This window comes from Macaca thibetana, chromosome 6 (assembly GCF_024542745.1).
Source record: "Macaca thibetana thibetana isolate TM-01 chromosome 6, ASM2454274v1, whole genome shotgun sequence".
NCBI classification, from domain to species: domain Eukaryota; kingdom Metazoa; phylum Chordata; class Mammalia; order Primates; family Cercopithecidae; genus Macaca; species Macaca thibetana.
This window is the reverse complement of record NC_065583.1, coordinates 32,233,438-32,257,045: the sequence shown is the minus strand read 5'-3', so window position 1 is coordinate 32,257,045 and position 23,608 is coordinate 32,233,438. Positions and strand designations below refer to the sequence as shown.

The 23,608-nt window shown below is 43.9% G+C and overlaps 1 protein-coding gene across 2 annotated transcripts in view; it reads left to right on the top strand.

Annotated features, from left to right (window-relative positions):
* The window catches only part of AFAP1L1 (actin filament associated protein 1 like 1), a 66,535-nt gene extending 46,107 nt beyond the window's left edge, over nucleotides 1-20,428 (top strand). For both annotated transcript variants that reach the window (XM_050794000.1, XM_050794001.1), the window contains exons 13-19: nucleotides 1,254-1,399; nucleotides 2,071-2,143; nucleotides 4,277-4,388; nucleotides 11,064-11,228; nucleotides 13,669-13,847; nucleotides 16,931-17,059; nucleotides 19,328-20,428. In XM_050794000.1, coding sequence (XP_050649957.1) covers nucleotides 1,254-1,399; nucleotides 2,071-2,143; nucleotides 4,277-4,388; nucleotides 11,064-11,228; nucleotides 13,669-13,847; nucleotides 16,931-17,059; nucleotides 19,328-19,351 — 828 coding nt within the window. In that variant the 3' untranslated portion in view covers nucleotides 19,352-20,428. The remainder of the gene's footprint in view (nucleotides 1-1,253; nucleotides 1,400-2,070; nucleotides 2,144-4,276; nucleotides 4,389-11,063; nucleotides 11,229-13,668; nucleotides 13,848-16,930; nucleotides 17,060-19,327) is intronic.
* Nucleotides 20,429-23,608: the final 3,180 nt, after the last annotated feature.

Below are 23,608 nucleotides of genomic sequence, written 5' to 3'. Positions count from 1 at the left end.
TTTTTTCTCCCTTACCTTAAAATCCCAAGCCTGAAAGGCATCTAGTCTAGTCTAACCCATTCAGATTCTGGAATCCCCTCTAAGACCTTTCACCAGTACCCTCCTCTGGTGGAGGAGAACGTCCATGCCCCTCCCATTGAGCAATTCAAATTTTAGACAGATTTTCCCCATACTGAGTTGAAACCTTTGAGCTCCAGGAAGGCAATAACTAGGCCTATTCTGCATACTTTTGTTTTTCCAGAACTCACCAGGATGTCCTGCACTAGAATACTATGGGCTCTAGAAATATTTGTTGAACAAATGAGTGAATGAAGTATGATTTCATTTCACCGATTCACTGTCCTTACTCACAGGCAGTAGCCTCCTTTCTGAGGTCACGCAGAATACGTGGACTCTCTTCCACAGGGCAACCCTTTGGCAATTTAGAATTTTAAATGTTAACACTAGAGGAAAACAGAAAACTAATTTCTCCCATTACAGATAGGAAACTGAGGCCAAGGCAGCCATGTGCTTTATCCAGGGGTCCACCAGTGGTCTCTTGGTCTTGTCCTACAACCTGACCTCTTGGTCTTGTTTTCTGCCCAAGACCCACTGCCTCTCTCAGTTCTTAAATTTCAAAGAATATCTTCTCTGTAACTCACTTTTATTTTTGGTAGTTTGAGATAGGTCTCTTATTTCTCTTATACATGAGCAAAAAATGTGCTTTATTTATTCAAGTTTAGTATTTGTGTGCTAATTTAATTTTATAAGATGCTCTTTAAATGAGAGTTAACGTAAGTCCACGTTTAGTTGACTGGCAACTTCTTGGAGATTTTCCTATATACAGTATTGTAATTATTTGGCAATTATAACACAAGAAAAAATTTTGATTGAGTTATATGAGAAATGACCTCTTCTAATAAAAAATAAATAGTTTTTAAAAATTCAGAGAACACCCAAATGTTGGTTTTATATCCTAATGGTTGGGGAAGGCTCTGAGAATGGAAAGTGAGGGTAGGGAGGCCTCTGTCTTAGAGAGGTCATCAGGGAGGGCCTCTCTGAGGAGGTGACATTTGAATGGAAACCTGAATAGATGGAAGAAGGGAGCCTCTTGGATTTCTGGATGTGTGCTGTAATCTTATTCCTCTTTGACCCCTGAGTATCGGGTACATAGTCAGTACTTACAAATATTTCTGGGTTTGGCTGAAGTCAATAGGTCTCCAGAAGCTCTGACAGTAGGAAAATGAACTCTACCTTTGCCTCCTGTCCTTCAGGCAAGCTGTTCAGAGGACATGGGTCGCTGGCTCGGGCTGCTGCTGGTGGAGATGGGCTCCAGAGTCACTCCAGAGGCGCTGCACTATGACTACGTGGATGTGGAGACCTTAACCAGCATCGTCAGTGCTGGGCGCAACTCCTTCCTGTAAGTGTCAGCTGCACCGGCCGCACCTGCCCAGGACCTTTCCTGTCTCCATCCCTCTCAGAGGCTGAGTACAGCCCTGGGCACTGGGAGGGAAGGGAGGAGCTAAGGAAAGCTCTGCTTCCTTGGGAAGTTGGAATGGGTGTCTTCCTCTTACAGCAAAGAGTGGGGAGCTGGCTGAAGGAGGTAGCCCAGGGTCAGAGGCAAGCTGTGGATGGAAGGAGCAAAAGTAGAGAAGCCTTGAAGTAGTGGCCTGGGTTCTGCCCTCATGCCACGGGACTTTAAGCTTTCACACACTTGATCATGGGCACATGGCTAGTATATGGCATTCAGGTACTAGAAGAGCCAGGTTCGAGTCCCAGCTTGGTCACCACCAGCAGTGGAAGCTTGCACTGGTTGCTTGCCATCTCAGATCTCTGTTTTCTGACTCATAGAATGGTGGTGATGAATTACCTGCCTTGCAGGTTGTTATGAGAATCACATTGGTCCTGTCTGTGACACCCTAACACAGCCCATGACACAGTGCTTCCTGCCATCTTGCTTTTACTAATCTTCTGACCTGCCTTAAGAGTTTCTGCCAGAATCAATGAGAGTGGCAGACAGGAAAACACTGTAAGTCAAAAAGCATCATTGTCATTGTCATTGTCATTGTCGTTGTACCTTTTATTTTCTAGATATGCAAGATCCTGCCAGAATCAGTGGCCTGAGCCCCGAGTTTATGATGATGTTCCTTATGAAAAGATGCAGGTACAGTCCCTTGGGGCTGCCCAGGAATGTGACAAAGGCCACTTATTAGCTCTCCCTCTTTCTGCTCTCTTTACCTTCTCCTCAGAGAGATCATTTTCATTTAAGCAGCAGTAGCTAGAAGGGGAGCCCCTTCTTATCATAGAGCATGGCTCAGGATGAGGAATCCCTGGCACAGGAGGCTGGGTGGTGCAGTGGAAAGAGACCCAGGTTGGGAGGAAGAAAGGGCTCTGTAAACTGCCAAGCACTACCAAAAGGTGAGGCATCGTCTCCAGTTTGAGCAAGATGCTGGGTCCTGTTTACCGCTGTGTGAACTTATCCTCCTGATTCTGTGGTGTCTGGGGCAGGTGCTGACTCTGGGGCCAACCTGCAAGCCTTCACCTAGTGACTTCGTGATCTGGGAGCTTCAGCTCCCAGGCCAGTCTCCATGTTTTGCTTGCTAAGCCAGGGAGATACCAACTTACTAATTTACAGTGAGGCCTGAGTAGCCATCACATGACCTGGAATGCTCCTGGCAGCATGCCCTGTGCTGTCTCCTCCCTCAGAAAGCAAGAGGAGAGCCACATTCCAACCAGATGCTGGTGGGTGGGTCAGGCCTCACCATTAGCGGAGAGAGAGGCAATTAAGCTGTGTCTGCAGACAGAACCTCTGCCTTGGACGGTGCTGGATGACACACTGAGTTTTCACCTCTAGGACTCCCTTTTCTGGAAAGTTCTCCAGTCATCCTTCTGTTCATATGATCTTTCTTTAGACTCAGATAAACCTGTGGATGCCGCTTGAGGTTTCTCTCAGTTGCAGAGTTTAGTGGCAAGATAGCTTAGCACTTAAGGATGTGAAGTTGGAGTCAGACTCAGGGCTGCTGCTCTTCGCTTCCTGACTCCAAAAGGATATGATAAAACCTACCTTCTTGGATGGCTGCAAGAATTAAATAATACTTTATGTAAGAAAGTTTAGGCAAGGTCTGGGTGCCATGGCTCATGCCTATAATCCTGGTACTTTGGGAGGCTGAGGTGGGTGAATCACTTGAGGCCAGGAGCTCGAGTCCAGCCTGACCAACATGGCAAAACCTCGTCTCTACTTAAAAACTACAAAAATTGGCCAGACATAGTGGCACATACCTGCGGTCCCAGCTTCTTGGGAGGCTGAGGCAGGAGGATCGCTTGAACCCAGGAGGTGGAGGTTGCAGTGAGCCAAGATCATGCCACTGAACTCCAGCCTGGGCAACAGAGCGAGATTCTGTCTCAAAAAAAAAAAAAAAAAAAAAAAAAAAAAAAAAAAAACGTTTAGGCTGGGCACAGTAGTGGCTCATACCTGTAATCCTAGCACTTAGGGAAGCTGAGGTAGGTGGATCACTTAAGGCCAGGAGTTTGAGACCAGCCTGGCCAACATGGCAAAACCCTGTCTCTACAAAACTTAGCCGGGCATGGTGGTGTGCACCTGTTGTCCCAGCTACTCAGGAGGCTGAGGTGGGAAGATCGCTTGAGTCCAGGAGGTTGAGGCTGCAGTGAGCCATGATCACACCACTGCACTCAAAAGAGGAAATTAGCACAGTCCCTAGACATTGGAAGTTCTTATACAGAGGAGTAAATAGTACTGTTGTTGACAACATCATTATTATATTACATTATTATCATATTTAACTCATGGTTTCCTAAGCTTTCACTGGATTTTTAGTATTCTTAATATTCTTCATGCACAAATGTATAGTTAATCTATTAAGTTATGTCACTTCTATCACTGGCTCATCTCATCCAGGACTTTTCTTCTTGAGGGAAGACTCTTTTCTTTTTGAGGCAATTCAGAAAATCAGGATACTCCCAAATGTTCTAAAGACAAACATATCTATGATAAATCAAATATAGCCACCCACAGTCTTTTGAGATTTTCTAATTTTCGTCTCAGCAGGTACTACAGTTTAGGGTTGCCTTCTGCTGCCCCCAGCAGAAAAGTATGAGGTTCAAATGATACACTGCTAGCAAAAGTGCTTTATGATTTTTGAGTGCTATGCAAGTCTAAAAATGTAAGACCAAAATCTCAGAGCAAGAAGACCCCATGGTGAGCAAAGACCGTAGTACAGCCTGCATTGATGAGTCTGCGCCTGCCTGAACTTGACTGTCTTCCTCCATCTCCCACCAGGACGAGGAGCCCGAGCGCCCCACAGGGGCCCAGGTGAAGCGTCACGCCTCCTCCTGCAGTGAGAAGTCCCATCGCGTGGACCCGCAGGTCAAAGTCAAACGCCATGCCTCCAGTGAGTTGTGTGTGGGCCTCCCCTGCTGACTAGGGAGGAAGGGAAGGAAGCAGTCTATAGGAGGGATCTCAAAATCAGTTCCTCTGGTGGGTAAATAAATGAGCAAAGTGAGATGCAAGAAAATTAAAATTAAAAGAGACCAGAAATCTAGACTTTAGGTGAAATCTACTTATTTTTTAATATCAGCAACTATTTTTTTTTAATTCAGCACTGAATGAGGCCAAATAGAGAGAGAGAGAGAGAGAGAGACTGTTGACAAGCTGTATCTGTTTCAGAGGCTAACAATTTGTGATTTCTGATCTGGGGTAGTAAGTGGAGAAATGAACCCATCCGAATACCCTGGAGCCAGCTGCTGTGAAAGCCACAGCTCACCTTGGTGTCCTGCCTAGCTCTGCCTAGCACCCCACAGGAGCTCAGTGAATTGCCTGATTGCCACACTGCACAATAATGACTAAGTATGCCAGGCAACTCTGTTGTAAATTCTGTTTTACTTCCAACAGTAATCTGTGCTCCTGTGTGATTTCTCTTTATGAAGAAGCCAGCTTCCTGTGGGACAGCATGTTCCAAAAGTTTTTTCTTTGTTCCTTTACATTTATTCCCCCTGCATCTCAACAGAGTCAAGTTCTGTTCTGTGCTTTTTGTAACTTACTTTTATATTTTAATACCTATTTTTAAAAATACTTTTCTATATTATGGCTCCATTTCATTTGTATAGATCATCCCTTCTGAGGGTCAGGAAGTCTGTATTCCATTCCTCATTCCTCCCTTGACTACTGAATTACTGTGTACCTCTGGGAAAAGTCCTTTCCCCTCTCTGGGCCTGAGTTTCCTCTCGGAACAATCAGAAGGTTGTTGTGTAACTTTGCACTCTACTCTCAGAGATACTGGAAATGCAGGGCCTTGTGAAATGCCCATTTTAAAATGGAAATCTAAACTGAAAAAAAGCATGTAAGATTAAAGAAATCACCGAATGTCAATGACAACAACAAAAAACTAACAGACACACACAAAAAAGTAGACCCTTTCTTCAGATCAAATCTTACATGAAAGCCAAGTTTATAAAAGAAAATAAAAGTGGAGCTACTCTGGTTGAGGCCCACTTGGCCTCCACTTTTCCTGTTAGCCATCACCGTGGGGTCATAAGGTTCCTTGAAGGGCAGTGGGAAACCACGGTGGAAGACTGCTAATGAATTCCAACAAGGTTGTTTTTTAGATGAAGAAACTGAAGAAAATAAAAGAGAAGATATCTTAATCCATTTCTCCTGCTATAACAAAATCCCATAAGCTAGGTAACTTATAAATAACAGAAATTTATTTCTCATTGTTCTGGAGGCTGGGAAGTCTGAGATCAAGGTGGCAGCCAATCTGGTGTCTGGTGAGGGCCTGTTTCCTGGTGATGACCATCTTTTTGCTCCCTGGGGTCTCTTTCCCAAGGGCACTAATCCCACCCATGAGGGCTCCACCCTGGTGACCTAATCACCTACCAAAGGCCCCACCTCCAAGTGCCATCACATAGGCGATTAGGTTTCAACGTATGAATTTTGGGGTATGTAAACATCTAGTCTATAGCCAAAGGATTTTGCCCACAATCATGTATTAATTGCCTATTGCTACATAAGAAATTACCCAAAATTTAGCTCCTCTAAACAATAAGCAGGAACATGTGTCATGTCACATGGTTTCTGTGGATCAGGAATCCTAAATGGTTTGGATAGGTAGTTCTGGCTTGGGGTCTCTCATGAGATCTCAAGATGTTGGCTGGTCATCTGAAGTCATCCAAAGTCTTGACAGGCTAAAGGATCCACTTCTAAGATGACTCACTGCATGCCTGGCAAGTTTGTGCTGGGTGTTGGAAGGAGGCCTCAGTTCTTTGCCATGGGGATCTCTTCATAGAGTTGCTTGTCCTTGTGATGTGACAGCTGGCTTCCCCCAGAGCAAGCAACCCAAGAAGGAACAGCAAGGCTGATGCTGCAAGGTCTTTTATGACCTATGGTTAGAAGTTACACTCTGTCATTCTGCAATATCCTAATGGTTACACAGGTCAGCACTGTTTAGTGTGGGAGGGGACTGTAAAAGGGCATGAATATTAGGAAGCAAGAATCATGGAGGCCAAGTAGATTGCTGAGAAAAATGGTGGTGTGAGAAGCTGCATGGACCCACTCCCTAGCAAAACAGCTGTAGCTGGTGAAATTTATTAAAACAAACAATTATTTAAAGTCTGGAAATTTTCCTGAGGGCAAATGAAGAAACATTTATTCTAGAAAATTTGCTAAATCTTAGTAAGAACAGTGAGAGTTTGTGGCATTTGAGGCACAACCTACCCCTTTATTCCCCAACTCAGTTTGAAAGAATCTTCACTCCAGGCACATCTGGACAAGAAAACAGGGCTCCTTCTTTCCCCAGCTGCCAGTGAAGGGCTACAGTATCTCCCCTGGAAGGGCAGGCTGCCAGTATTTTTTGTCATACCCAGCTCCATGCTGCAGAGGCTAAATTCCAGGTGATTGCAGCCAAGAGGGAGGAAGCGCCCTTCCTCTACCCAGATGATAGAGCAAAGGCTTTGCCCCAGGTAGGGTAAGCCAAGAATACTGGGGCCCTGATTGCCCTCATCCCAGCTCACTTGTAGGGCAGAGGTTGCATGCTGGGAAAGACAAGCAGAGTAGACCGGAGGTTACTGCCCCCACCCAGCACCCTGCTCATAACAGGAATGTCACTCCAAGAGAAACAGGCTCTTAAGTTGTTTTGTGCTGCTATAACAGAATACCAGAGACTGGGTAATTTATAATGAACAGAAATTATTAGCTCCTGGTCTAGAGGCTGGAAAAATCCAAGATCAAGCTGTTGACCTCTAGCAAGGGCCTTCTTGCTGCATCATCACATGGAAGAAAACAGAAGGGCAAAGAGGCAAAAGGGGGTTGAATTTGCCCTTTTTTAACGGCATTAATCCCACCCATGAAGGCAAAGCCCTCATGGCCTAAATCACCTCTCAAAGTCCTATCTTTTCATACTGTTACAATTGCAATTAAATTTCAACATGAGTGTTGGAGGGGACGAACATTCAAACAACAGCACAGGCCATTGTTGCCACCCCTGGATCCAGAGCAGTGACTCAGAGATTTTGCCCAGTGGGGAAGGGCAGGCCATAAGAACAGAGAACTCCAAAGCTCTTCCTCAAAAGAACTGACTTTAGTTGGAACAGTGTGGGAAAGTGTAAACCAAAGGGTGCTCTCAAAAACAATGGAGATTTGGTGGTTATGAGAACAATAAACTAAACTACAGGCTAGTTTATCAGAGAGAACCACAGAAAGAGACAGCTAAAAATGCCCTCAGCTGGGTGTGATGGCTCACCCCTGTCATCCCAACACTTTGGGAGGCTGAGGCAGGTGGATCACTTGAGGCCAGGAGTTAAAGACCAGCCTAGCCAACATGGCAAAACCCTGTCTTTACTAAAAATACAAAAATTAGCCAGGCATGGTGGCGGGCACCTGTAATTCCAGCTACTCGGGAGGCTGAAGCCCAAGAATCACTTGAACCCAAGAGGCAGAGGTTGCAGTGAGCTGTGATCGTGCCACTGCACTCCAGCCTGAGTGACAGAGTGAGACCCTGTCGCAAAAAAAGAAAAAAAAAAATTTTTTTTTAAGAAATTGTTTTAAATAAAAAGAGCCCTGCTAGGGTTAGAATAAATCTCAAAGATGAGCCTCCACAACTATCCTATAAAGGGGCTGAATTTAATTGGATCAGACTGTGGAGTAATTTATGCATTGTCAAAATCAATAGAGCAAACACCTGACAATTAGTAGAGCCTAACAGCTGGGTGTAATAGCAACAGAGGCAGACTGCTTAACAGGAGATTAGGGAAAGAGTCAGAAATCCCTGCTAATATGCTGTCACCCCAGAGTGACTGTACACATGCCAAGGCTATGGCCTCTGAGGAGCAACATCAGTGCCTTCATACTTCAAGAGGAAGTAGACTACACTAAAATAGTTCAGACAAGTCACTAAACAAATAAGAAAGTAACCCAACAACCCAGTTGGGGGGATGCATATCAAAAGATACTATAATATATTCTCTAAAATGACCAGTTTTCAACAAAAAATTATGAGACGAACGAAGAAGCAGGAAAATGTGACCCATACAGAGGGGAAAAAATCAAGCCATAGAAACTGCCTGAGAGAGGGCCCAAATGTAGAATTTAACAAAGATTTCAAAGCAGCCATTATAAATTATTTAAAGAACTTAAGGAAACCATGCTTAAAGAAATAAAGGAATAGAAGATGACAGTGTATTAAGAGATAGTCTATATTATGAATAGCCTATATTATTGGTAGTCTCTATCAATATATTATTGATAATAGTCCATTCCTCCTGCTATAACAAAATTCCATAAGCTGGGTAACTTATAAACAAAAGAAATGTATTTCTCATTGTTCTGGAGAAATTGGCTTCATACTGCAGGAGGAAATAGACTATGCTGAGTACTACACTACACTATACTGTACACTACAGTATAGGTACATGGAACTACACTATAGTTATATGAAATATAGCTATCCTATATTATACTATACTACATAGTACAGTCACATGGAATATATTATTGATAATATATTGATAGAGGCCTCCAACAGAAAGATAGAAATTATAAAATGAAGAACCAAATAAAAATCATGAGGACAAAAAGTACAATAACTGAAATGAAAAACTCACTCAGTGGGCACAACAGTAAATTTGACCTGGTAGAAGAATCAGTGAACTTGATGATAGAAAAATAGAGATTATGCAAACCAAAGAGCAGAGAGGAAAAAAGAATGAAGAAAAATGACAGAGCCTCAGAGCATTGTGGAACACCATTAAGTGCACAAACATATGTGTACAGGGAGTACTAGAAGGAGAAGAGAGAGATGAGCATAAAAAATATTCAAATAATGGCTGAAACTTGCCAAATTTATTGAAAAACATTAATCTATACATCCACGAAGCTCAGTGAAATCCAAGTAAGATAAAGGCAAGGAGATCTACAAAAGATACATCATGGTAAAAATGCTTATACCAAAGACAAGGAAAAAATGTTGAAGGCAGAAGAGAAAATCAAGCCATCATGTATAAGAGAATCCCAGTAACATTAACAGCTGACTTCTCATCAGTAACAATGAAAGCCAGAAGGCCCTCCATGCTGTATTTATGATCACGCTTGAACTGCAGGGTAGTTGTGTCAGGAACTGATTTTCGCATGGGTCACTGGGTGACCACTGCAATCCCTACAGCAGCTGGCTAGACAAGACCCCCAATTATCATAAACTACAGGAATTATTCTGCACCAACTTATATAAAGCAGCGTGCAGTTCTGTATAGCGTGCGCGCGCACACACACACACACACACACACACACACAACAAAAGTAAAACTTTCCCCAAGAGGTTGAACTATGGCCTTGAACCAGCTAGAGCAGTATTGCACAGCATGGACCCTGGAGTCAGAAAGACATGGAGACATGGGTTTAACCTTGGCTCTGCCACCATTAGCAGTGGGACTTAACTGCTGTGTACCTCAGTTTCCTCAACAATAGAAGAAAACTAATTATAGTATAAGTTTTGTGGGCTGGGCACAGTGGCTCACTCCTGTAATCCCAGCACTTTGGGAGGCTGAGGCAGGCTGATCACTTGAGGTCAGGAGTTCGAGAACAGCCTGACCAACATGGTGAAACCCCATCTCTACTAAAAATACAAAAATTAGCTGGGCATGGTGGCATGCACCTGTAGTCCCAGCTACTCTACTTGGGAGGTTGAGGCAGGAGAATCACTTGAACCCCAGAGGTGGAGGTTGCAGTGAGCCGAGATCACGCCACTGCACTCCAGCCTGGGTGACAGAGCAAGACTCTGTCTCAAAAAAATCAATTAAAAAAATAACTTTCATGATGACTAAGTGGGAATGCAAGTAAATGGCTCAGCATATAGTGCCTAGTGTATAGTAAATAATACATTTTTGCCATAATTATTTGTTTTTATTGTCCATCATAGTGTTGAACCTACAGTAGACCACCAGGTCCCTCCCTCCCCCAACCCCTTCCCCAGTAATAAAATGGATAACTGACTGTAGCTCAAAGTCTAGAATCTCTGGAGATCTGAGTTATACGGAACGGTCTCCTTGTCTTACAGATATCTGAAAACTGACTATAAAACTTGTTCTTTTAAAACCAAAGTATGTTCTACATCACAAATTTGTTTTTAATAATATTATCATTATTACCTAACCCTTACTATTTGCCTACTATACTAAGTGCTTTTCATTAATCATCTCATTCAACCCTTACCACAACTCTATGAGGTAAATTGTATCCATATCCTTGTTTACAAATAAGGAAACTAAGGTCAAGGGGGAAAGGCACAGTAAAACACTACCAGTCTCTTTTGCCTAATGTCACACAACCAGGAAGGTCAAAAATGCCCAAATCTCAGGCTGTCTGTTCCAAGGCCTTGCTCCTAGTCCCTGTGCCCTATGGCCTCCCTTTTGCTTCTTAATTCCTTAGAGGATTCACACTAAATATATCTAAGGGACTTGGTCTAAATATTTCCATTTTATAGATGGAGAACTTGGGGCTGAGAGAGAAGCTGACACCACCCAAGTACCTTTGCCAGAGGTCAGAACTGAGGGCCTTTCCCTTCCCCACATCTCTGCAGGTGCCAATCAATACAAGTATGGCAAGAACCGAGCAGAGGAGGATGCCCGGAGGTACTTGGTAGAAAAAGAGAAGCTGGAGAAAGAGAAAGAGACGATTCGGACAGAGCTGATAGCACTGAGACAGGAGAAGAGGGAACTGAAAGAAGCCATTCGGAGCAGCCCAGGTACCTATGTGATTGTGGTCCTGAGCACCTATGGGTGGCCAGCTCATCCTTGGGCACAGTAAAGGGAGGTCTCTTGCACAAGTCACCTTGTTTCCAACCCAAGAAAAGTGGGCTTCTCCTCCCCTTCGCCTTCTCCTCCTCGTCCTCTTCTCCTCTTCATCATTATCATCATCATTCCTCCCAATTAAAGAAAGTGTCATCAATTTAATAACTTGTTTTGGAGGGATGAAAAAGCATCACAATAATGTATACATTTAATATAGTAAGCAGCAATCTGATTTTAGAAATGTGAAGCATAGAAGTGTGCCTTAGAATCAAAGAAATAAGAGATGTCATTTTGAACTCCACCTTTATTCATTCACAGATATATGTGAGACATTGGTCCTAGTGCAGGGAATAATGGACATGATGCTTTCCCAGGATCCTCTTCTGAAACCAGAGACCTCAGCAGGCCCTGCCTGCTCTGGGCTTCTCCACACCCTATTTTCTGCTGTGTTTCCTTTGCGTTCTAACTGCAGTTCAACACACTTTAAGCCTAAGGTTTCTCCACGTGCCGGAGGGAGCAGAAGTCCTGTTGCTATAGAACATGTCCACAAACATGTAGCCCTATGAGAATCTGGTGGACCTATGGACCCTTTTCTAAGAAGAAACACCACAGTTCACAATGCTGCAAAAAAAAAGTTCAGGAGCTCATGTGGCTGCCTCTGGAGCCTATCCATAGATTGCCTAAGACTCCATGAACCTCAGATTAAGAACTTCTGGTTTAAAGGAGGAGACTTGCTCTGTGTGGCCAAGAACCAGAATCAACAGAAGGAAGGCACAGGAAGACAGTTTGGTTTCCATATAAAGAATTTTCTGAGAGTCAGAACCAGGATTTGGAGCAAGTTGACTATCCTTGTCCTGCTCAATTTTTTCCCCTATGGCACTATCACTTGGTAACATATCAGATTATTTATTATATTTATTATTTATTGTTTGCCACAGACACACAAATGTAAGCACCATAAGGGCAAGGATCTTTGCCTGCTTTGTTCACTGATACATCTAGGGCCGAGGACAATGCCTGATACATGGTAAGCACGCATTAAATACATGGTGAATGATGAATATAAAGAATTCAACATTACTGGAAAACCCTCCAGCACAGCCTCCCTCAGGGCAAAGAATGGAACTGATTTTTAAACCTGGTAAGACCCAACACAGCACTTGGCATGAGAAAGGTACTAATATAGGTTTGTTAGATTAAATTGAAAAAGTGAGCTGGGTGCCATGGTTCACGCCTGTAATCCTAGCACTTTGGGAAACTGAGGCAGGAGGACTGTTTGAGTGCAGGAGTTCGACACCAGCCTGAGCAACATAATGAGACTTCATCTCTATTTTTCTGTGTCTGTAAAGCTCTGCTATGACACTTGTTTACAAGTAACAGAAACCAAAGCTAAACTGGCAGAGAAATGAAAAGAAGATGTAATTGGAAAATTGAGTGATCTGGTGTAGTGGGGTCCAGGGACTGAAATGATGTCACCAGGAAGCTTATTTCTCATACTCATGCTTCTACCCTTCTCTCCTTTGGTTTCATTCTCCCCTTGTGATGCCACAATGGCTGCACAGTGCCAGCCCTCACCCAGCCCTCCCAGCCAACCCAAGCAGAGAGAGCTTCTCCTCCCAGCAACCACCACAAAACCCTCTGGATTCACTCTGATTGGTCCCACTTTCATCCTTCATCCAATCACTGTCACCAGAAGATGAGCTGTGATTATGGGGCAGACCTAAGTTATGTGCCAAACCCTTGAACTAGAAGCAGAGTCAGCCCCACTCAAACTAGAGAGAATGGGGCTAGGGAGGCAGGTGCAGTGGCTCATGCCTGTAATCCCAGCACTTTGGGAGGCCAAGGCTGGTGGATTACTTGAGGTCAGCAATTTGAGACTAGGCTGGCCAATATGGCAAAACCCCATCTCTACTAAATATACAAAAATTAGCTGGGCATGCTGGGGTGTGCCTGTAGTCCCAGCTACTCGGGAGGCTGAGGCAGGAGGATCACTTGACCCCAGGAGGCAGAGGTTGCAGTGAGCTGAGATCACCCACTGCACTCCAGCCTGGGCGACAGAGTGAGACTCCATCTCAAAAAAAAAAAAAAGAAAAAGAGAGAAGAGAGACAGAATGAGAGGGGGAAGGTGGTTTCCCAATGAAAACTCAGAGTGCTAGTTCCAGGAGATGGTGAAATGGGTACCAGACATATAAAGACCATAATGAGACCCCATCTCATTATGGAGCTGGAACCCCAGTATGGAACTGGAACCCCAAGCCCAGAGTCCATCTCTTAACCAAGACTGGGGACTGGAAAGGCCCACCAGGAGGGGCAGACAAAGGCATCAGGCCCTGCCAGATTCCCCGACACTTCAGGTCAGGTTCAGCTGTTTCTTATCAATGTATCTTGATTCAGGAGCAAAATTAAAGGCTCTGGAAGAAGCCGTGGCTACCCTGGAAGCTCAGTGTCGGTCAAAGGAGGAGCGCCGGATTGACCTGGAGCTGAAGCTGGTGGCCGTGAAGGAGCGCTTGCAGCAGTCCCTGGCAGGAGGGCCGGCCCTGGGGCTCTCCATGAGCAGCAAGCCCAAGAGTGGGGTGAGTCCAGGGCCTTCCATGCCAGGGGCAGCTACTCCTGTATCCCTCCACACACTGCAGATCTCTCCTTCATGATCACTCTTTGGAAGTAGGGGTTATGCCCATTTACAGACAAGAAAACTGAAGTCCAAAAAGGTGAAGGGCATGCCATGGGTGGCACAGCTAGGAAGAGGACTCTTGGAGCAATTTCTCGTGATTTTCTGGCCTGTTCTTGTCTCCACAGCAGCATCACCATTTGAATTTTTACCCTAAAGGTGATCTTAGAAATGGCCTTGGGGTTATTGATGATAATAGTAGCTACCATATGTTGAATAACAAGCATGTGTGATCCATTACTACAGGCATCTTAACCTGTATTATCTCACACAATCTTCATGGCAGTCCTATGAGGTAGTTTAGGGGTTGACAGACAAGAAAACTAAGGTTCAGAGATGTCGAATGACTTGCTCAAGGTCACTCAGTGAAGTGGGAGACAGGATTCCAAACCCAGGAAGTCTTAACTCCAGAGCCCTGCTCCAAAGCCGTCCAGTGCAACATGGCAAAACCCTGTCTCTACAAAAAAATACACCGGTCTCACATGCCCTCTCCTGGGATCTCCAGGGTACCAGGCCCTGTTCTCAGGGCTCTGTATCCGTTATCTCTAATGCTCCCAGTAACTCTGTGAGGAAGATTCACTCACCTCCAATGGGGCTCTCTCAGAGAGAACTTCCCTGACCTCATCTACAGCGGGGTTTCTCAACCTCAGCACTACTGACATTTTGGCCCTGTAACTCCTTCTTATAAGGGACTATTCTGTGTATCAGCAGGATGTTAGGGATCTTAAGGTCCTACCTAAGGATATCAAGTAGAATGTTAAGCAGCATCTCTACCTTCTACTCACTGGTTGCTAGTAGCACCCCCCGACCAGTGACAACCAAAGTATCTCCAGAAATTGTCAGATGTTCCCTGGGAGAGCAAAACTGACCCTAGTTGGTCTAAATTACCAACAGCTCCCTCTATTATTCTTCCTCATAGCACTTTACCACAATTTGTGTGTATGTGTGTATATATATATTTGTGTCCTTGCTTGTCCAATGTCTGTCTTCTCCACTAGATTCTATTCTTGTTAAGAATTGGACTACATCCATTTATCATTAAATTCCTGACCCTTTACAGAAAAATAGTGGGAGTGCAAGAAATATTTGTCAAATGAATAAATGTTTTGCCTGCTTTCGGGTGAGGAAATTGAGACTTAAAGAGACGAAATAACTTGTCTGATAAGTATGACTTGTCAGGAGGCAATGTGTCATTATTATTGTTGTCCCAGGTCACATTTCCTGGTCACACCACACCTGATTGAGCCAGTGCTGTGTCTTACACCCCTACACTTCCTTTCCATGGGGTGTTTCCAATCTCATTATATAGATGAAAAACATGTCAGCCAAGGACAAAACTTCCCAGAGTCACAGAGGGCTGGTGGAGGAGCTAGCATTGGTTCATTCATCCCAGCTGCTTCCTCCCACCAGCATGACCTGATATTCCCATTCCAGAGCACTTTTCCCTCAGTTTTGGATCCTTTTGACATTCTTTGGAGATAAAGAGAAGCTTTCTCTAAATTCCTTGCAGGTTTAGCTGTTACGACGTCACCCTTAAGGAACTACATCTAGTAAGGTATTATACTAAGCAATTATCTGGAAAATGTAAGGGGTAAAGGTAATTTCAAAAATGAGAAGGAATACAGGAGAGAGGTTAAAAGTCAGACTGTGGGGCCAGGCAGGGTAACTCATGCCTATAATCCCAGCACTTTGGGAGTCTGAGATGGGCGGATCACTTGAGGCCAGGAGTTTGAAACCATCCTGGCCAACATGGTGAAACCCCATCTCTACTAAAAATACAAAAATTAACTGGGCATGGTGGCACATGTCCCAGCTACTCAGGAGGCTGAGGTAAGAGAATCGCTTGAACCTGGGAGGTGGACCTCCAGCCTTGGAAAGAGAGCAAGACTCTGTCTCACACACACACAAAAAAAAAAAGGAAGGAAGGGAGGGAGGGAGGAAGGGAGGGAGAGAGGGAAGGAGGGAGGGAAAAGAACAAAAGAAAAGGAAGGAAGGAAGAAAGAAAGGAAGGAGGGAAGGAAAGAAAGGAAGAAAGAAAGGGCTATGGGATTGGAATCCTGGTTCTCCCACTCACCAGCCACATGACCTTGCACAGCAATTTGACCTTCCCCATTTCCTCACCTATAAAATGGAATGACTAATAATAGTACCTACTTCATAGGCTTGTTGAGAAGCTAAAGGAGCTAATTCACACAATGCTTTGTAGTGAGGTTCAGTAATTTTAGTTGTCATTATCATTATCTGAAGGTCCTCAAGTATCTTCTGTTCAGTGCCTTTTTTTTTTTTTTTTTTTTTGAGACGGAGTCTCGCTCCGTCGCCCAGGCTGGAGTGCAGTGGCGCGATCTCGGCTCACTGCAAGCTCCGCCTCCCGGGTTCACGCCATTCTCCTGCCTCAGCCTCCCATGTAGCTGGGACTACAGGCACCCACCACCACGCCCCGCTAATTCTTTATATTTTTAGTAGAGACTGGGTTTCATTGTGTTAGCCAGGATGGTCTTGATCTCCTGACCTCATGATCCGCCTTTCTCGGCCTCCCAAAGTGCTGGGATTACAGGCATGAGCCACCGCGCCTGGCCAGTGCCTTTTATTTTAAAGTTCCCATGCTGCTGGGCACAGTAGCTTACACCTGTAATCCCAGGACTTTGGAAGGCCAAGGTGGGTGAACTGCTTGAGCCCAGGAGTTTGAGACCAGCCTGGGCAATTTGGCAAAACCCCATCTCTACTGAAAATACAAACATTAGCCAGGCCCGGTGGTGCACACCTGTAATCCCAGCTACTTGGGAGGCTGAGGTATGAGAATCGCTTGAACCCAGGAAGCAGAGGTTGCAGTGAGCCAAGCTCGCGCCACTGTGCTCCAGCCTGGGTGACAAAGAGAGACTCTGTCTCAAAAATAAAAATAATAAAGTGTCCTCATGCTTTTGAGGGCAGGCTGGGTGTCGGTAGCCATCACCAGATCTCACCTATGTAATTATTTATTGCCATCAACAGGAAACTGCAAATAAACCCAAGAGCAGCGTTCCAGAGCAATCTCTCCCTGTCAACTGTGTTTCTGAGCTGAGGAAGAGAAGCCCATCCATCGTAGCCTCCAACCAAGGAAGGGTGCTACAGAAAGCCAAGGTAGAGCCATAGTTCAGCTTATCAAATCACAGACCTGGTAACCCCCTTTTTATGGAAGTTCACCCAAAACCAAAAAATCAGCTAGTGAGAAAGGTAGAGAATTGCCAATGCATTTATGCAATGAAATTCACGAACCTTCCTCAGAAGCAGTAATCTTCAGATATTATTCAGAACCTATTCACTCTTTGTTAACACATATTTCTAACAAGCTTAATCATCTGGTTTCTGAGCCTACAATGTGTTTTGAGACAGGACAGGTCCCATTTCATTGATGAGGTAACTGAAAATCAAGGACTATGGGACTTGCCCAGGGCTATGCAAGATATCACTGCAAAAGCAAGTAAGTAAACCCATGTCTTCCAATTCTAAGTCCATGGCTCCCTCCAGGATGCTGGTCCACAGTCCCTTCTGTGTGACTCTTGGGGGTCAGCTATGTTTCAGAACTTTTTGGATTTTATAAAGGTAATATGGTACCTACACTAATATATGATGAAAACCCCAATAAGTCCTCAGGTGGTACCATGTAAGCAAACATGTTAATAATTCTACAGCAAGACACAGGAATATTTATAGCACATGGAGTGAATGAAGATTATAAACAGCCTCATATCAGGTCAGGTCAAGTTTTGCCACCAAATGAGTCTATACCAAAACAGTGGAGAAATATTTCGGTTTCACAGCTTTCTGGATTTCTAGATGACACTAAGTGAGACCCTGTCTCAAAAAAAAAAGCACGGCTCTACGTCCCTCAGGTTGGAATTGCTTTTCAGAGCCTGAGAGGGAAGAGTCTTTATTCTTTCCTACAGTTAGTCATTAAACAAATATTTGTTGAAGACCTAACATATGTGAGTCTTGTTATAATTTCTGGTTACATAACAGGGAACCCAAAAAAGTCCCTGGTCTCATAGAGTTGGGAAGACAAATACTTTAAATACCACACATAAATAATGTGATGCCAGAGAAGATGAACCTCCCAAAGGGGCTTAAGCACAGTGACAGCAAAGACCCTTTCGAGAAAGTGACACATAAGCAGAGACCCGAATGGAGTGTGAGGGAGAGACCCATGCAGGGGGCTGAGGGAATGACGATCCAGGCAGAGAGAAGAGCAAGTGTCAAGTCCCTGAAGTGGGAAAAAGCTTGGAATGTTTGAGGAACATCAAGAAGATCCAGGTGGTTCCAGTGAAGGGAACAAAGGGTGAGCATTAGGAGATGAGATCAGAGAAGTAACCAGTGAGGGGCCAGATCATCTAGACCAGCAGTCAGCAAACTTTTTCTGTGAAGGGCCAGAGAGTAAATAGTTTAGGCTTTCTGAACCATATGATCTGTTCCACAACCTCTCAGCTCTGCCATTGTCACATGAAAATAGCCATGGACAATGTGTAAATGATGATGAAAACGGCTGTGTCCCAGTAAAACTTTTTATTTTTTTTAAATTTTATTTATTTATTTATTTATTTTTTTGAGATGGAGTCTCGCTCTGTCGCCCAGGCTGGAGTGCAGTGGCACGATCTCAGCTCACTGCAACCTCCGCCTCCTGGGTTCAAGCAATTCTCCTGCCTCAGCCTCCTGTGTAGCTGGGATTACAGGTGCACACTACCATGCTTGAATAATTTTTTTGTATTTTTAGTAGAGACAGGGTTTCACCATGTTGGTCAGGTTGGTCTCGAACTCCTGACCTCGTGATCTGCCCACCTCAGCCTCCCAAAGTGCTGGGATTACAGGCATGAGCCACTGCGCCTAGCCCGACAAAACTTATTTATAGGCACTGAAATTTGAATTTCTTATCATTTTCATGTATCATGAGATAGTCATCATCTTTTGATTTTTTTTTTTCAAACATTTAGAAATAAGAAAATCATTCTTAGCTGATGGATTATATGAGAACGGGCAATAGGCCAGACTTGGCCCACAGACTATCATTTACCAGCCTTTTCTCTAAAGCTTTTCAGGCCACTGAGGAACCATGGATCTTGTTGTAACATAATGGATCTTGCTGTGACATGATGGAAGGTTTTGAGCAAAGGGTTTTGGATATAAATTACATTTTTTAAAGACCATTCAGGCAACTATGTTGAGAATGGATGAAGGGACAAGAGAGACCAGCATGGAGAAGTGACTTACTCAGGGCCACAGAAAGAGAGAGAGGGGGCTAGAACCCAATGCAACCTGGCCAGTGGAGATCATCTAACTAGGTGCCATGAAATGTTTTTATCCATGTCACACTAGACCATTCAACAAATTGATTTGTCTTGTCTTTCTGTACTTCAGGAATGGGAAATGAAGAAGACCTAGGAAGAGAATGAGGATTTCATTCCAAAGGAAATATCAGCTTGTCCACCTGAGGAAGAAATGCTTTTTTCACAAGGAGACACCAAGAGAAGACTAGGAAGTAGCCCTCGTTCTCCAGGGCACCCAAAAGACCAGCCTTTATTGTCTGCATGATTTTAGGGGATATGGGGAGGGAAGAAGTAGAAGGGAAGAGGGAAATGGAGAGCATTCTTATGACTTTACAAAGGGTGGAAATGAGGATGGAGGGATTCCCTTCTGAAGAAGAAATGAAAGCACATGTGAATAACCCCTTCCATCCCATTCACAGCATCGCACTCCCAGTCCTTAAGGCAAAGGGAGGCAGTGCTGAAGCATTGGTGGTGCAGTGTAGAGAGACAAGACCTGATAATCTGATCACACTTGTTCCAACTTGATTCATATTGGGCATTACTGACAACCACTGGGCAAGGCAAACAGGTTGAACAATCAATAACATTATCCCTGCCTGCATACATGTGAACAAAAGCTGTAGAGGACATGCAAATTCTACAGTCATTCCTCATTTGCTTTAGACAGAGTGCAGCTACTGGAATCTTCCAGATTTGAGTGTTTTAAAATCAGAGCTCTGAATACACAAAAGGAAAGAGAAATGGAGCAGCTGACATATTTTAAGCTCACGGTGATACTCAGTGACAGGAGCACAGAGCTCTAATGTCCACAAGATGTTGTAAGGTAGGGTCTTTCAGTAAATCAAGTCCCTTACCTATGTTCTATGACACTGAGGTTCTTGGAGCTATGGGTTAGAAATCCAGGAGGCAATATGTCATTAATCTAATGAAGTCCTCATCTTGCACTCAGAGGCCCACTAGTCTGCCCTTCTATATATTAAGTAAAACCAAGAGAAAATAAGAGGATGATGGCTTCTTTCTGTCACCTCGGTGCTAAACCTTTTACACACACTTGATACTTTCATAGAGGGACCAAGGACCTCAAGTCCTGGGCAGTCTCCCTACTGTGCTACTCACTACTGTCTCAACACTGTAGGTACTTTATGGGTCTGTATTTAACACATTTCCTTCCAATAAAGATAAAACCAGTTAACTCTTAAGAGCCAGTGCTTAGCTCAAGAGGAAAGGAGGAAAATCTCAGAATAACCATGGCCACTTTGCTATAGGGTTTACATATTTTAACCCACCTAAGGTTTTACAGACTTTAGCCTCGCTCAAATTTTATCACCCTCTGAGGTAGCTGGAGACCACAGCAGGAAAAATAACCTGACCAGTAATCACCCACTGATTAGTGGCACAGCATAGGACTTAGAGGTTATAAGCCCAGATCCAGATAGGGCTAGGTTTGAGCCCTGCCTCTGATGACCAGCTGGGTGACCTTGGGAAAGTCACTTGACCACTCTGATTCTTGTTTTCTTATCTGTGAAATGGGGCTAACAATTGTTACTTTTCTCCCAAGATTGTTGGGAAGATTTAATAAGATAATACATAGTAGGCATCTTGCATAGTGTCTGAGAAATAGGAAATGCTCAGTCAATAGTGGCTTTCACTAGCCAGGCATGGTAGTACTCGCCTATAGTCCCAGCTACTCAGGAGGCTGAGGCAGGAGGACCACTTGAGCCCAGGAGTTTGAGACTAGTGCACTATGATCATGCCTGTGAATCACCACTGCGCTCCAGCCTAAGCAAATAGCAAGACCCCATCTATAAAAAAAAAAAAAAAAAAAGTGGCTCTTATTATTAGCTGTATAGGAAATGTCTGACTCACAAGCCTGCGTTCTTTCCACTGAGGAAGAAACTACTCTTACATGGTAATTACAGCCACCAAAAGCTAAAAGGTAACCAATACATAACTGAGAGTTTTCATCCAAATTCCACCTGTGTTTTCACAGCTAAAGGGGCTCACATACTCCAGATTTTCAGTGTTCTTTTTTAAAAATGTGGATCCTGGAATGTCACCTAACTCTCCAACTATGTATTCAGTGTCTGTCATATTCTTTCTTATGCAGTTATTTTGGGGTTGTCTTTTCTCACGAACAGATCTTGAACTCTGAGAGGAGTGGCTGGGGGTGACTAATAATTAACATTTATCAAGCACTCACCATGTGTCAGCCATGGCCAGCTTCACAGGCATGCAACCTGTGCAGTCACACAGGGCCCCATGCTCAGAAGGGCCCTGTTCTTGGTTTAATGCTCTACTGCTGCCTTCTTCATAATATTTGAACAAGGGGTTCTGCTTTTCCTCTTGCCTTCTAAATTAGGTAGCCAGTCCTAGTGCTAACTAACCACTTCTCCAGGTACTATCCCTTTAGTTTTCACTAAAACCCTGAGATAAGCTGTATTATCCTAGTTTTCACAGTTCAGGAAATGGAAGCTCAGAGAGGTCAAGTAACTTGCCCAGGCTCACATAGTTCTTATGCTGGCTCCACCAGCATGTAAATATAAGAAGTCTGACCCTAGAGCCTTATTCTTAATTTTAAACCTCTATGTCATCCATATATCTCCCTCCCCTTGTACTGCAACATTCAGAAGCACACTAGCACTTAATAAACAGATGAGTGAATGCATGGATGCAAGCAGCAACCTGATGAATGTTAGGCAGCTAGGAGAAATGTAAGCAAAATGGCTAAGGCACAGATGCCATTTGTTCTTGGTTATTAAAATGCCTTGTTTAGGCCAGGTATGGTGGCTTACTGTAATCCCAGCAATTTGGGAGGCCGAAGCAGGTGGATCACTTGAGGTCGGGAGTTTAAGCCCAGCCTGGTCAACATGGCAAAACCCCATCTCTACCAAAAATACAAAAATTAGCTGGGCACGATGGCACGTGCCTGTAGTCCCAGCTACTCAGGAGGCTGAGGGAGGAGAATCACTTGAACCCGGAAGGCGGAGGTTGCAGAGAGCTGAGATTACGCCATTGCACTCCAGCTTGGGCGATAGCAAGACTCCATCTTAAAAAAAAAAAAAAAAAATGCCTTATTTGGTTGTTTTTTTTCAAAGTGTGAGCCACAGATCTAAAGTAGACTTGAAGCTCCATCCTTCCCAACACTGCCAAGTGTTCAGTCTGTCAGAATTCTACTGTCACTGTTTCCTTATTGGGGCATCTTGCACAGGTTTACCAACCTTTCTGAGCCTCAATTTGCTCACATGTAAAAGAGAATCATAATACCTTCCTAAACCATGTCACCCTTTTCATAAGGCCAAAAAGAAAATATAAGTTACTGGTCATGACACATTTGAGTTGGGCCTCGGATTAGATAAAAAGATGAAAATACTCCAGCTCTGTCCTCATGGAACTCACAGACAAGCAGGAAAGAAAATTTGACCCAAATAACTATAGTACAGATAACCTGAATAATCTTGTTATGACAAGATTCAGAGTGCTCAAGGAACACTTCCCATTCCCTTAAAAAAAAACTTCTTAGGGGCTCTCCAGTAACTAAGCTGGCAACTCCAAGTGTCCTGGACCCCAGTCACCAATCCATCCTCGCAGTCTGTCAGCTTTCCATCCTAAATCTCTAAAGTTCATCTATATCTTCCTATCTTCACTGACACTATCCAACTTAAGTCATTCAGCAAATATTTATTGAGTACCTACTATACTAAATGTCAGAAATCAGTGGTGAACAAGCCAGACACCTCCTGAAGCTCATATTCTAGTTGGAGGAACAAACTTTAACAAGGAAGCAAAAGAAATAAAATACTAAGAAACAAAAAGGGTGCTGGACACAGTTACTTTAGAGTGGTTAGGAATGTCTCTGTTCTCCCAGGACAGAACATAGCCCCGACTTGCCTGGGCTACTGCAACATACTGCCTTCCATACCTCTTTTCTTACACCTTGCAATCTGCTCCACAGAGCAAAGTGACTCTTTAAACATGTAAAGCCTTTGTCACATGTTCCCTGTCAATGTAAAATAATGTAAAAGGTCAGAATCTAGTTTAAAGAGAGTTTATTCAAGCACAAAGGTTGAGGATGGCCTGCCCGGGAAGCACAGAATATAAGAACGTGTCTGTCTTATAAAGGATGGAAGTCAGTGTTCCAAAGCGTAGAAGTTTGTATTCAGTGAGGTTTAACAGAATTTCAACATCTTTCTATGCAAGGCTTAATGCATAGTTACAACGATCTGAGTAGTTAAGGTGGTCTTTTTCCTTCAAGAAAGGTATATTTAACATCACACCCTGCAGGTGTAACTGTCGTGGGGTCAGTTCAATTCAGGGCACCATCTGGTCTGAGTTAGGTACAGGACAATAAAGGAGGCCATCTATTACAAACATC